The 15,177-nt window shown below is 31.9% G+C and overlaps 1 protein-coding gene across 1 annotated transcript; it reads right to left on the minus strand.

Moving 5' to 3' along the window:
• Positions 1 to 1,093: 1,093 nt before the first annotated feature.
• LOC111877043 (serine/threonine receptor-like kinase NFP) lies at positions 1,094 to 9,452 on the minus strand. The gene is made up of 2 exons (XM_023873589.3): positions 8,106 to 9,452; positions 1,094 to 2,192 (listed from the first exon to the last, which is right to left on the minus strand). Exons 1-2 carry the CDS (start codon positions 9,198 to 9,200, stop codon positions 1,458 to 1,460), a joined length of 1,830 nt encoding a protein of 609 aa, XP_023729357.1. The 5' UTR covers positions 9,201 to 9,452; the 3' UTR covers positions 1,094 to 1,457.
• Between the last annotated feature and the right edge of the window lie 5,725 nt (positions 9,453 to 15,177).

A 15,177-nucleotide genomic window follows, 5' to 3' on the forward strand; every position in this document is an offset into this window, starting at 1 on the left:
GTGAAGCTTGATGAGTTGCACGTGCAAAGAATTAGCCAACATTCATATTAAGGAGTGAATGTTGGAGTAATCTGAGAGTATGAAGGGTAGTTTAGTCAAAAAAAAAAATTATTGATAGGGTCAGAGTCATGTGATCGTAGGTTGCATAAACCCAAGAATAGTTTGTTATCTATTCATGTTTTGTTGGTCAGTTTAGATATAAAGCTTGGTATGAGTCGTATTTTCAACCATAATGTTTTCAAGTTCTTTTCTAATAATAAGAATGCCATAGTTCTCCACCTATTATGATACCTCTTTGTGTATCTTTTATGTTTATTTTTATTTAGAATTACACAACATAAGGGCAATACGAGCTCTTGTTGTTTCAGTTGTATGTGCAATGGGTTGTATTGAAGGGGAAATTCCAACATGTTACAGTGAGTATGGAGATATAGGCTTGAAGGAACGACTTTATTTTTAACAATAACAACTAAAGTTGTAATGTGTCTTTTGGCTTGATATGGCTAAGTTATTTCTCTTAGGTTAGCAACATGTATAAATGTAAATATGGCTAGAATATTTATCAGATCCCATCGCTTATGGATACATATATGTGTAATAATTATTAATTGTTTCCGGCCTTGAAGAAAGTTTTCAATTGTAAAGAAGCATAAACATGAAATAGTTTGATCGACTATAATTAATGGTATATATAGAAATACAATTTGACCATTATTGTTTAAAAGTATATATATATATATATATATGTATATTCAATAATTATTAATTAATCAAAAGATCCTCTAATCAGATTATAAATTTTTATGTTCATGTAAGTATTCTAATGAATGTTAGTTAATTACAAATAATTAAGATACTTATTTTATTTTTATTTTATTGTAAAAAAAACAGAAGTTTAAAATGGGTATTGATATGTAAGCGAGACTAGAGTGCACTAATATGAGACAAGTGGATGTATTTTTGGCCACACCTTAACAAATAATAATAATACTTAATTATCAGTCATTTTTGTCACTTTTTATTTCAATAAAAATAAAAGAATTGCGATTTTAGTAAGTTATTTTCATATTATGTTACTAATAAAAGTATAATGTATGCAACATTCAATTAGAATCTTATTAAATATTTTAAAATATAACAGTTTTTTAATACTCTAATGGAATATTACATTTTATACTTTTATTACAGTAAAACAATCCACGCATCCAACACAATTGTTCTCCTACTTAATCCACATATGTAGTTATCCTCTACCATCACTTTAACCAAAACCAAATATGAAGTGATGAAACAGTGTAGAATGTACTCGGGTCGCATGGAAGAGTAGCATCTTTAGAACATTAACCATTACAGTGTGTAGGGGCCAATCGGTTGTTTTAACTATGTAAAGTATGCTTTATGTATATTTCAATAATTTCCCAAAGCTCTGATACCAAAAAATAATTACGAAGATAAATTTATCTCGCAAGAACTTGGCGTGGTGATAAGCCGTCTTGAGAGATATCGAAGAACAAATCATCACTCTTGCATAATGCATAGACAATGTCCACCATACTCGGTCTTTTTGAAGGATCCCTATGTAAGCAAGCTATAGCGATCGACATAACATTCATAACACTATCAATTGAACACGATTCTTTCAGAAGTACATCATCCATAAACCCTTTTAAGTTATGTATGTGTTTATCCTCTTTTCCATTGAAATTTTCATGCACTTCTACCCACAAAGCCTTTCCGTCTATATTGACGGCCTCTCTTCCAGAAATGAGTTCAAGCAAAACAACGCCAAAAGAGAAAACATCCATTTTAGTAGATACGATACCATCAGATAAGTACTCAGGAGCAATGTATCCTTGAGTTCCCACAATATGCATTGTTATAGCATTGCATCCTGATTTAGCTAACCCAAAATTAGCAATCTTGGCTCTCATATTTGTATCCAACAAGATATTGTTACTCTTGACATCCTTGTGCACGACTCGTGGTCTAGTGTGCTCATGGATGTATTGAAGACCATTAGCAACATCAACTGCGATTCCTAGTCTTGTTCTCCAGTTAAGCATGTCTACATTACTCTCATGCAACCTTGTATAAAGAGATCCATTTTCAAGATACTCGTAAACTAGATAACAGCTTGCATCTTCAGAGTCTATACAAAATCCCTCCAACATCACCAAATTGCCATGGTTTACCTTCACATAAACAAGGTAACATAAATTTTAGCTACTAAATAATAAATAAATCAAGTTATTTAATCAGTGGATTCTAATTTTCTTTATTTCAATAGAAATATATAACTACAAATTGACAATTTTTTAACATCATACGCACAAAGTTAAGAAACTCATAAAATCATATAATTAACATTTAAAAGACATTTGATATTTATCTAACAACAAAAAAAGGCATAAAATTGATCAATAATACATTTTTTAAAGCACCATTCAAATGATTATTGTCGATAAGAAATAGATTATTGAAAAATTGTTGAATAAATCATCTGAGATTTAACTAAATAAAAATATATGCTCAAAATTAGCATAATAAAGTATTTTTAGACTTGCCATTTGTTTATCCATTTAGCTAAGTTAACCCTAGATACACTTTACTATTTATAGTTTTATTTATCTATATTTGTAATCACAATTTTCTTTCAATAATAAAACCTAACCGTTTTCTCTTTATGTGTTATTAGGTTACATGGTATCAGAACACAATCCGATCCAATTTTATTTTTATTTTTTTTTATTTTGTGATTGAAAATCGATTTGTGAATGTTCATTAAAATAAAAAAGTGGTATTGTTCATCGACTCAGAATTATTCATCGAAAAAATTGATTGATGTTCATCAATGTTCTTGTAATTTTCTTCGTATTTCTTCGTTCATTTGAAACTATTTGTTCTTTTTTATTATTTTTTATATTTGTTTGATGTGGTTATTGTTGGTATTTATTTAAAATCGCTACTAGTGTTATTTGTTTTGGTTACTACTATAATAGCTCTAAAGGATACATCAACCCCCAAAGTTGCTTTTGGTTAATGTGCTTACTTCAAACAAAAGAACCATTATAAGTCTTAGTTCTAGTTATTAATCAACAATGCAAAGAAGCACAAAACATACCATCTAGATGGTTTCAACATTGTAACCCCGGCCTACCAAATTCTATTGTTGTTGCACCTACAGTAGAAAATAATATTCATGCTACAACCACACCACCGAGTGCCTTGGATCCTCATGTTTTTGAGCAGTTCAGAAATGTCCTTAGTTATAAACATGCAACCATCTCTACATCTATGTTGTTTTAGGTTTGTCCTCATCTAATACTTCAGGTATTCCATCATCCTTATGGATCTTAGATTTTGATACATCTAATCATATGAAACTTTGTTTGTCATCCTTTGTTTCTTTATCTCATGGATCACCCATTTCGTTCATGTCTACCAACGCTACATCTACGCATGTAGAAGGTGTTGCTCTTGTTCTTAAAAATCATATATCACTTTCTGATGTCTATTATATTCTACGCTTGTTATAAACCTGGTTTCATTCAATCAGTTGTGTAAATATGATTATTGGATTTTCTTTTCTAATTATCTTTGTTGTGTACATGACCACACTCATAGATAGTGATTAGGATTAATCTTAATATAGGAGAATTGTATGTCATTGATCAACTAAAAGCTTATGATGTCATTACTACTAGTATTGATTTGTCTTTTCTCCATTTGAGTCATCCGTCTCTTATTTTTATGTTTAACATTCTCATTTAGGATATGTGACAATGACACCTTATAGTATCTAGTATCTACATGTGTTTTGGTTCATCTGAATCGTTGTCATATTTCTTATTGTATTTTTTGTAAAATAGCTAAATATTCTTCTTTACCATTTAATAAAAGTGTCTCTAGCTCTTTTGCTCATTTTTTTATCTTGTGTAGACTAATATATATGCGGGTTCATCCCTAAATTTTCAAAGCGAGGATCCACCTATTATGTTTTGTTTATAGCTGATTATACTTGTTATACTTTCATTTATCTAATAAATTGTATGTTTAATTTCTTGACAATCTACAAGAATTTTTTAGCTTTTATCTAGAAACAACATCCATCTTTTATTAAATGTTTTCAGTGTGACTTGGGAGAAGTATACCTCTAACGAATTCACACACTTAATTCCATCTGGTGGCTCCATACACTAGTCGTCATGTATAAATACTCTTAAACAAAACAGTGTTGTATAGAGAAAAAATATACCTCTTGTTGAAATTGCCCACTTTTTGTTACTATCATCTAAGGTTTCTAATGTTTGTTGGGAGAAGAACTCATAACCGTTGTCTATGTGATAAATCAAATCTTTATATCACATAACTCTGGGATGTCTCCATTCGAGAAGCTATATGATCACTTAAACTATTACTCCTCATTACAAGTTTTTGGTTGTACTTGTTTTTCTCTATGTCGCATGTCGAGCAAAATGAGATGGTTCCACAATCAAACTTATTTGTTTTATCTGGTATATGGTATTTGTCATAAAGGATATAGTTGCATATCCTATTTTTCTCCATTCCAACTCAGTCGTCTAACATAACAAAGTAACATATACGAACTAGCGATCGTTTTGATGTTCACAATGATGACATCACATCAAATGACGTAGTCTTTGATGCACCTACAATATCATACATTTCTCCTGATGCACCTACCTTTTAGAATGCACCTCAACACGTTTGTGACTTTGTATCTTCAACCACCTCATTAGTGCACGCGTACTCGTAATTCTGTCCAACTCAATCGTATAACATAACAAAGTCGCATATACGGGCTACTGATGATTTTGATGTTCACAATGATGATATTGTTTCTAAAAACCCAGTTCATGATGCACCTACAACATCATACAATGCTCCTGTTACACCTAACATTTTAGATAGTTCCTCAACCTATTGTGATGATGGATCTTACATCACCTCCTAAGTCCACTCATACCCATGGGTCTTTCAAACTCCTGAAGTTTGCTTATTGATCTTTTCTATATTCGTTTGCTTCATTTATAGCCAATATACATAATCTATCAAAATATATGTCCAATAAAGAGGTTGTTTTTTTATCCATTTTAGCAATGTTATGGGTAAGGAACTTAGGGCTCTTCACCAAACTTATACATTAGATCTTGTTCCACTCACACTTAACAAACACATATGCTTGGATACTCATAAAAGCATGGCATGGATTATGAGGATACATGAGCAACAATTGCGAAGATAAGGACAATCCATACTCAAATAGCAGTTTCATATATTCTTCAGTGGACGGTTTTCCAAATAGATGTCAAGAATGTGTTCTTGAATAGTGATCCTCATGAGAAGGTCTATATGAATCCTCTCCTAGGTATTACTCATCAACCGTGTGAAGTTTGTTAACTTAGGAGAGTTATTCATTCGGGATATATATATATATATATATATATATATATATATATATATATATATATATATATATATATATATATATATATGGAAAAGTAATTATATCTTATAGTAGTCTATAAGCTTAGATACCCAAACTCATCATACTACGTTGTTTTGTAACATATTTGTATTGTAATCGTTCAAGGTTCTGACACTTCAACCGCTAACTTGAATTACTTCTAATATTTTTGGAATTTCACTAGTATCCTCCTCGTACATCATATTTTTTTGTCGAATACCTTTATATATATATATATATAGGGGTTAGTGAATATGTGGCTGTCATGTATGTAAAGTTACATATAGAACCTATCAAAGCTATATATTTTTAACTAAAATTTGATTTAAAACATTGTTTAATTTGAAGTCGGTTATAATTTGCTTAAATTACGTCCAATTTATCAACGTAACATGGTTTGTTTTGGTTAATAAGCAAACAAAAAAAAGATAAGAATGTCCTTGTTGTTGGCAAATGAATTTCCATTGTCTCCATAGATTTATATACATAAATCTATGTTATTCTTTTTTTAAATACCACTGGAATATCAATATTTATGAACAGAAAAATTGTTTATGTCAATTAGGATGAAAATTGAGAAAACGATTATAACAAAAACAAAGTCAAAGTAAAATGATCACTTGAAAGTAATTTCTTCTAAGGAAAACGAAGGGGATCGGGCATAATCAATATAAAAAATAGCAAACATATTATTTAAAATTGAAGAAAATAAGAATTATATTATATTTAAAATTCCAAATTCGTATTTATATCCTAAAGTTTTATCTTAAAACGATGTCATATTGGAAGTTCTATACCTAATTTTACATACATGACAGCTATATATTCACTTTTCCTATATATATATATATATATATATATATATATATATATATATATATATATATATATATATATATATATATATATATATATATATATATATATATATATATATATATATATATATATATAGTCTGGTTCCGGTGATGACTCTTTTTTCAGTAAGAACACCTTAAAAAATATATAAAATATATAAAAAAAATACAAACCATAAAATCGAACATAGTTTTATACAAACTATATATATATATATATATATATATATTAACGAATATTATTAAATTTATAAAAATATGAATTTTATCATTTTTCTTGAATAATGAATCTACAATAATATTTAATTTCTCATATAAAAAAAAATAAAAAAATAAAAAAAAAAGATATAGCCACCGCACAATCACATGCTTGTCTATTTTAGAATATCATCTTTATGTACTTGTTGGAATATTATAATTTTAACTTTAATTTGATAATAATGTTCACTTCACTTTCAAAAATATATATATTACATTTACTTAATTTATCACGTTAGGAAACGGTTTATGAATTACTACTATTAGGCAACTAAAATATTTATCGAAAAAGGTGACATGTAATCTTATAAACCAAAACTAATGTAGTTCTTAATAATATACTAGGTGTGAAACCCGTGTAATGCACGGGTTTATTAAAAGAAAGTTTTGGTAATCATAAAATCATGTTCAGAAAAAAATAAGTACGATTGAGTTTGTGACTTTTTGGTAAACCGTATGGACTATTTATGTAATTTGATCTTAATTAATCTATACTAATAAAATTAATTAATATGAATTCACAAATGGAATATACTATCTATATTAATATACATATATATTAATTAATATATTAATAGAAAAAGAAATTGAAAATAGAAAGTTATTATGTACATTAATGAATATATTTATACAATTAATTAATATGAGGTGGCATTTAATAGGTGAGATTTGAATAAAAAAAGAAAAAAAAAACTATAAAAATGACAAATGGATATTAAATAATTCAAAAAAAATCTAGAAAATGACAAGTGTCAAAATGAAGGAGAAGAGGACATGTGACAAAATTATTCTTATTTATTAGGGTAGATTGAAAAAAAAGAACTGTGTAGTATTAGAATGAAACTTTTCCAAAAAAAAAAAATTTATGCATCTGTTTTAAGCCTGAAAAAGCAAGCTAATATGTTTTTAAATTAACCTTCTATATCATTATATATTATTTAATAAAAATGACACTATAATAATCATTTTTTTTTCTAGAATACCCACAAATCAACAAATCAGAAAACTTTTAGTTTTTTGTAACATTGTTTAAAAAGAAAATGAAAGAATATGTCAAAATATTAAAAGGTATGTTGAATGACAACACAGCCAGGACATTTTTTATACAAGACAAAAAGCTTTTTCTAATATTATTTAAAAAGAAAAATAAACCTAATCACACTAGGAGAAAAAGACATCCAAATTAGCTAACATACTATTCCTTAAATACTTCAATCCATTGTCTATTACCCTAGTTGCCTAAAGTTTTTTGTTGGGCTATCCTATTTATAAATTATGTAAGCAACAAATTACAATATTTAATTCGGAAAACACATCCAATTATAACATTATTAAATATGATGAATTAATTAATTCTATTGAGGTTTTTGACTTTTTGGAGTAACCGTTAGTGGTGTTGAAGTATTAATTAACAAAATGTCTAATTTTCTATAAAATTTACTAAAAATACTTGAAAATTGTGAGAGTGAGAGAGTGAGTGAAGGATAGATAAAGTGTTGCACCTTTTGCAAGATCTTGAGTTCTTCATAAGCATTCCATTTCATCTTTTTGATTGCGTAGGGTTTCCCATGAATATAACCTTTAAACACAGACCCTTGGATCACCCATCTATCATCAAACCCATCCGTGGCTTCGCTCAACTCTTCCACCCTAAACACTTTATACTTATCTAAACAATCTGAAACGTCAGCCATAAGACTCACTCCTGCTTCATTTTTCTTGCTTTCTCCATCATCCTTCTTCCTCCCTACCCTCTTCTTCCATACAGACTCTCTATAAGCTAAAAAACAACCCATCAAAATCAACACTAATCCACAAACACCTAGCCCAACACCCAATCCTATCACAGCCGATGTTCTTTCAGTCGTTCTCTGGCTATTCGATACATTAATAGGAGCAGGCTGTGTGAGCTCAGGAAGCTTCGAAACAGGCACAAAAACAGTTTCTGTAGGGCGAATTGTTCGGTTGCCATTTACTTCAACTATAGATTCTGTCGTTGACCCAAATCTTGAAGCAATGGAAGATATGTCGTCAGATGGCTGGAACACATATGAAATGAGATAATTGATTTGATTCTGGAGTTGGGTTTTTGTTGGGCACTTACAGAAGATCGGAAAGATTACATCTTGACCTATGGTGAGGTTTATAGGGACTAAGGTAGGATTGACAAGTTCCACCGACTGGTAGGTTGTAAGGTTGTTGAAAAGTGTTGTGGAAACAAGATAAAAAGTGTCTCCTCCCTTGATGGTGTAGTTGATTTTAGCATATGAGATGTTCGTAGTGGTGTTGACTGAGTTACATGTACAAGTAAGTGGGATAAAGAGGGATTGATTAGGGACAAGAGGTGAAGTTAGAGATGTTATGTTGCTTGGTTTGGCAATCATTGGTCGGCTTACAGAAAAGAGATCGCCTATGGAGGCTAAGTCGAGTTGGTTTGGACCCATGGCTGTAAAGAAGGCATAGGTTTGGCAAGAGGATGCAGTTTGGCTAAGGTTGCAAGCATAGCCGGTGGTGTTTGAAGGTAGGAATTGGGAAGATGAAATATGGAAGAAGAGGTGAAGGATTAAAAGGAAGCAAATTTGGAGTGTGATTTTCATTTTTTGAGATGTTTTTTGTTTTGGATTGGTGATGGTTTGGTTTTAACTTTTAAAAGAAGGATGGCGGCTTTCAGGTTTTAGGTTGACTATCAAAGTTGGTGGGTGCCACAAAAGAAATTCTTTGTCAATCAAGATGCTAAAGTCGACAAAAATTGATTAGGATGAATCAAATACCAAGGATGCTCAAACGGATAGAATATCAAAACAACTAAACATGTTAATAAACGTAAAATAATATCAGAGAAAATGGCTACAATTGTTACTTTTAAATTTTTTTCATCATAAAATAAAAAAAAAAAAAAAGAACAAAACAAAATATATATATATATATATATATATATATATATATATATATATATATATATATATATATATATATATATAACGAATATCTAGTTTTTTTCCTAATTTTGAACACATATATAAATTGGGATTTTTTTTTTTTTGTGTGTTATGTTTATTAAGAGCTATCTGTGGATATATAACACTCCAAATTTGGATTGCAGAAATATATTTTGTTCTCGGAGTCGATATCGGGTTAAAAAACACGAAGCAACGGTACTGTCGGTATGCCATTCCTTGCTCTTCTGGTTTCAGCGGGTTAAGTTGCTAAATTCATTCCACCAATTTGGTGAACCCAATATATTAGCATTTGAACTGTTTGGACTCCAGAAATACTTTGATTGTTTTGGAACTTTTTTTTTAACTGAATGGGTTGATTGTGCTCATAAAAATAGGGTTTCCGTATGTTATGGATTAGGAAAAATGAAGAAAAAAATGATTTGACAGTGGATTCAATGGGTTGAGAGAGAATGACTCATCCTCCCTTAAAGCTTGCCCCCTGTATGATTCCTTTATTATTTTGTTTTCATTGGAACATGTGAATTAATTTAAGGTGTCTTTTGCCACAACATATGCATGCGAATGAATTGATTGAAATGCATTTAATTCTTTTTACCCGTCTATTTTTTATTATTTTCTTTTCTTTAGGAGAAGATTATAAGGTGAACTGGGTGAGAAAACTCAAATCAAAACACAAGATTTCCTTCTTTGCAATTCAGGAAACACAGTTACTAGTTGCGGAAAACATCGATGTAGAAGCATGTTGGGGTTCTACAAATGTGGGAGTAGAAAGAATGAACGCAACTGGAAGATCTGGAGGTTTGTTAAAACTATGGGATAATAGATTATTCTCTTCTAATGAAGTCATTTCGTCTCATAACTTTTTAATCAACATTGGAACATGGAATGGGATACAAGAGAAGGTGGTTTTCGCAAATATTTACGGTCCACAATCTGTGACAGAAAAGGCGGCCCTGTGGGAGAAACTAAAAGGCATAAAACAGGAGAAAGGTGGTTTGTGGATTACTCTAGGTGATTTCAATGTTGTCTGGGGTCTAGAAGAACGATTTAACTCTATATTTTGTTCCCGCTCAGCTAGAGATTTTAACTGCTTTATTCATGAGGCGGGTCTTATTGATGTGAAGATGGGAGGCCATAAATTCACATATTTTCGAAATGTTGAAGTAAAGATGAGTAAATTGGATAGGTTTCTAGTATGCCAAAATTTTCTAGACCTCATTCCTAATGTTACTATCACGGCACTACCTAAAGAAATATCTGACCATTGCCCTATATTACTCACATCCTCATGGTGTGATTTTGGACCACCGTTATTCAAATTCTTCAATTCATGGATGTTAAGGGAGGATTTTGAATGTGTTTTCATTGCTTCATGGAATACCTTCAGGGGATTTGGTATCCCAGACTTGTACCTGCTGGCGAAACTAAAATGGGTGAAAGAAGGACTTAAAAAATGGAGAGCCACCACATTCCCAAAGGAAGAGGCAGACCTTATGAATCTAAAAGATGTTGTCCACAAACTTGATATTGAAGTCGAATCCAGGATGCTATCTGATGAAGAGATTGAAATAAGATGCAGGGGCTACAAAGAGATCATTGAAAAAGAGAAAATCGTGGTATTAGATCTAAGACAAAAGTCAAGAATTAAGTGGGCGGTTGAAGGAGACAAAAATACTCGATTCTTCCATGGCTATGTCAATAAGAACAATCAGAAAAACAGAATCAACAGTCTTCTGCTAAATGGTGAGTGGTGCACTGATCCTCTGATAATCAAGACTGTGACAACCCAAAATTTCCATTTGTACGAACAATATCTATTCAATAGAAGCCAGTTCAGTTTCAGTGATTTTCAGACTTTTCTGAACAAGTTTGTGTACATTAGGGTTTACGTTTCAGGAGATATCAGGAGAGTGGATGCTCCTGGATTTGTGAAACTTGAACATTCCAAGTTTTATAATGTCATAGTCCAATCTCCGGAATAAAAATATTTTCTGCCAAAATATTTCAGGACTATAAATAGATTTCTGAATTAAATTAATTCATTATTCACAATTCCAACTAGAGAAAAGCCATTTTCTCTCTGACGGATCTTCGGGTTTTCATCCCAGATTGTGAGTCTACTTTCCTAGATGTGTTTTAATACTTGTTATATGCTTTATAACATTAATTACATGCCTAAAATGCAAGATCTGGGAGCTTACGACGCAAGAAAGTTCTTGGGGTGTAAACTCCAAATCGAGGCCGAAAAGCTTCCTAGTCCCGATTCCTTGTTAGACAACTAGTTTAGGACTTATTGTAGGATCTTTTGAGGCTAGAAATCATCCAAGAACATAAAGCTTTTGGAGTTTACGGCCCAAGAGTTTCTTGGACCGTAAACACCATTTCCAAGGGCCAAAGTGAGCCCTAAATCACCCGTAAGGCTTAAGGCATTTACCCTCTAATGCTTGTAGCTAATTTGGACACCAAAACACTTCAAAATCATAAAGTTTTAGGAGTTTACGGCCAAGATATGCTCTTGGGCCGTAAACCCCTTTTTCAAGGGCTAAGAGTGCCCTAAACACCCCTAAGGCTTTAAGACAATTACCCTTTAATACTTAGGACTTGAATGGGGAATAAATTACATCAAAATCATCCCTTAAAGGGATTTTACGGCCAAGGAACATCACTTGGGCCATAAACTCCAAGTGAAGGCACAAATGAGTGCCTAATGTCCCCTTTAGCCTTAGACAAAAACATAGAAGTTATCCTACATGTGCAAGTGACTTAAAAGAATTAAAACCAACACCCCATAGGAGTTTACGGCCGTAAACTCTAGGGGAAATGGTCTTTAGGCCGTAAACTCCTCTATGGAGCATTCTAGGGCCTTAAACTACTTCAAGGATTATTCCAACAATGCTAGGCTTATTCTAGGATTAATATAGCACTTCAAAACACCCAAAACCACCAAGAGGAGTTCACGGCCGTAAACTCATGGGTTCACGGCCGTAAACTCCAAAGGTGGGGTTTGTTGGGTGGTAAGCTCATATACAAGGTCATTTGGTGCATTAAACCCTTTTGCCTTGTCCCATATCGACTTAGATGCAACCCTTAGGACCTATAACATTTATACAAAGTGTTTTCATGTTCCTAAGTGTCCCAACTTATTTTATTAAGTTATTATTTGGCTAATTAGTTATATATATGCTTATTATATGATAACTAGGCTCGTGCATGTAAACAAGTCTTCGTTTGCCACCTAGCACGGTATCCGACACTGCAATTCAAACAGCTCACCACAAGTGAGTTCATACCCCTTTAATCAACCTTTGAAATGATTTTAAATGTTTTAAATACTTTATGGGGGATACAAGTTAAATACTTATAGTTATTGCTTCAATCACATGTGATTGCATTAATCACATGTGATTAATAACTAGGAAACCAATGATTTTATCACTGTTCAAACTGTTTATCGAACTGTTTACTTCAAAATGTTTTACAAGCTCTCTTACTTTCCAAACTTATTTACAAACTATTATTCAAACAAATGTTCCTTATACTTAAACTGTTTTATCAAACTTATGCCTTCAAATTGTTTTATAGATTGACATCAAGTCGATCTTTTCTTGAAATAATATTATGTTCCAAATGTCTTATAAAAACTTATTTATGCTTTTACTTCTTATAAATTGCATGCCCATATATGTATAGATGTATAAATAATGTTTAAAGGGCTTAGGAAGGCCATCTGCCCTATTTTCTTTTTCTCGATTTGGATGTGGTTTGGTGGGATTTCGGGTGACCATCCGAAGGTCGTTTCAATATTAATTATATATCAAATATACATATATAGACATAAAAGTACTTCCATATTCATACGTACTAGACACATCATTAGTTAGTTACCATCGGGGTAACACAGGATCATACATATACAACTATACTATGAGAACATATACAACTATACTAGGAAGAGAACATATACAACTATACTATGAGAACATATACAACTATACTACGAGGACACATACAACTATACTATGAGAACATATACAACTATACTAGGAGGAGAACATATACAACTATACGAGAACGAGAAACATTACATTACATATACTAGAATACTTAAATTATTGTGATTTAAATCGGAGCATGACTTAACTGTCATGACTCGAGTTGTGGCCAGAGTCTCTTGAAGGGGGAGCGTGAGTTTGCGTATAGATCTATGCTGGATTGACAATCCTACACCTTGCTGCTAGCTACAGCCGGACCTGCAGGTCTGCGGGTGCCAAACGTCATTTATTTATTACGACCATTCATTATGTCGTTGTTACTAGTCGATAGTATGGTGCAATTTATCACATAATGCCTTAATATAAATCCGGTTTAAGGTAGTTAGTACAGCAGTAGTTCCTATAATACAAAACTACAGTACTACAATGATTTACCCATGACATATTTTTAGTGATAACCTCACTTAAACATAAATGTACAAACTATATTTTGTTAAATAATAGTTACACTTGGGATATTACACACTTTAACAACAAACGAGCGTACAAAATAGTTAAGCCTTGGTAGAAGGCTACTTTAATAGAAAATATAGGTTTTTCTGAGAGATTCAAACTTTTACAAACACTTACATACATTTTACAACTTATACTTGCGACAGGTTCAAACGTTTTGATAACAAACATCGACACTAAAATACTTATGAACTCACCAGCTTAACGCTGATAAACTCTTTCAAAATAACTTGTATTCTCAGGTCATCAGTAGACAGGTACCGATGCCAGCTTTTGAGAAGATGGAGCGCCTTCAAGACTCATCATATTATTATTTTGATTTACATTATCTTTTTGGTGTCTAAAACTGTACAGAACACACTTGTATTAAAATCATATACGTAATGCAATGGATGATGTTGTTTGCTTATTTACATTTACTGTGTTGTGATACTTTACATGACGTCCTCCGCCCCAGAACGTTTCCGCCGTTCTTGGTTTTGGGGTGTGACAAAGACGAAGGCATACAATTTTTTTAAAGCAAAATTCTAGGAGGCCTATCCCGTGAGGCCTAAATTAATCAGCCCATTGTTCAAAAAAATTTCAGCATTTGAACTCCAAAATCTTGAATCTCCTATTACGCTCGAAGAGATCAAACACGCCATGTGGGCTTGTGGAAATGAAAAAGCACCTGGACCGGATGGTTTCTCATTTCAATTCATCAAAAAATATTGGGAGGTTCTGTTGGGAGATATAGCGGCGGTGGTCAAATACTTTGAAAGACACGGAATTTTGGATTCCTCATGTAATTCCTCATTTATCTCCCTAATCGCCAAAGTCAAAGACCCGTTTCTTCTTAGTGATTACACACCGATAAGCCTAATCGGTTGTATGTACAAAATTATTGCAAAAATATTGGCGGTAAGAATCAAAAAAGTGATGGGTCATTGCATCGACGAGGTACAATCGGCATATGTTGAGGGCAGGAATATATTAGACGGACCGTTGGTGGTAAACGAAGTATGCGCATGGGCGAAGAAATCAAAATAAAAAATTCTCTTATTTAAAGCAGATTTCGAAAGGCGTTTGACATAATAAAGTGGGACTTTTTAGACTCAAATTTACAACAA

The sequence above is a fragment of the Lactuca sativa genome, chromosome 3 (assembly GCF_002870075.4).
Source record: "Lactuca sativa cultivar Salinas chromosome 3, Lsat_Salinas_v11, whole genome shotgun sequence".
Taxonomy (NCBI): Eukaryota; Viridiplantae; Streptophyta; class Magnoliopsida; order Asterales; family Asteraceae; genus Lactuca; species Lactuca sativa.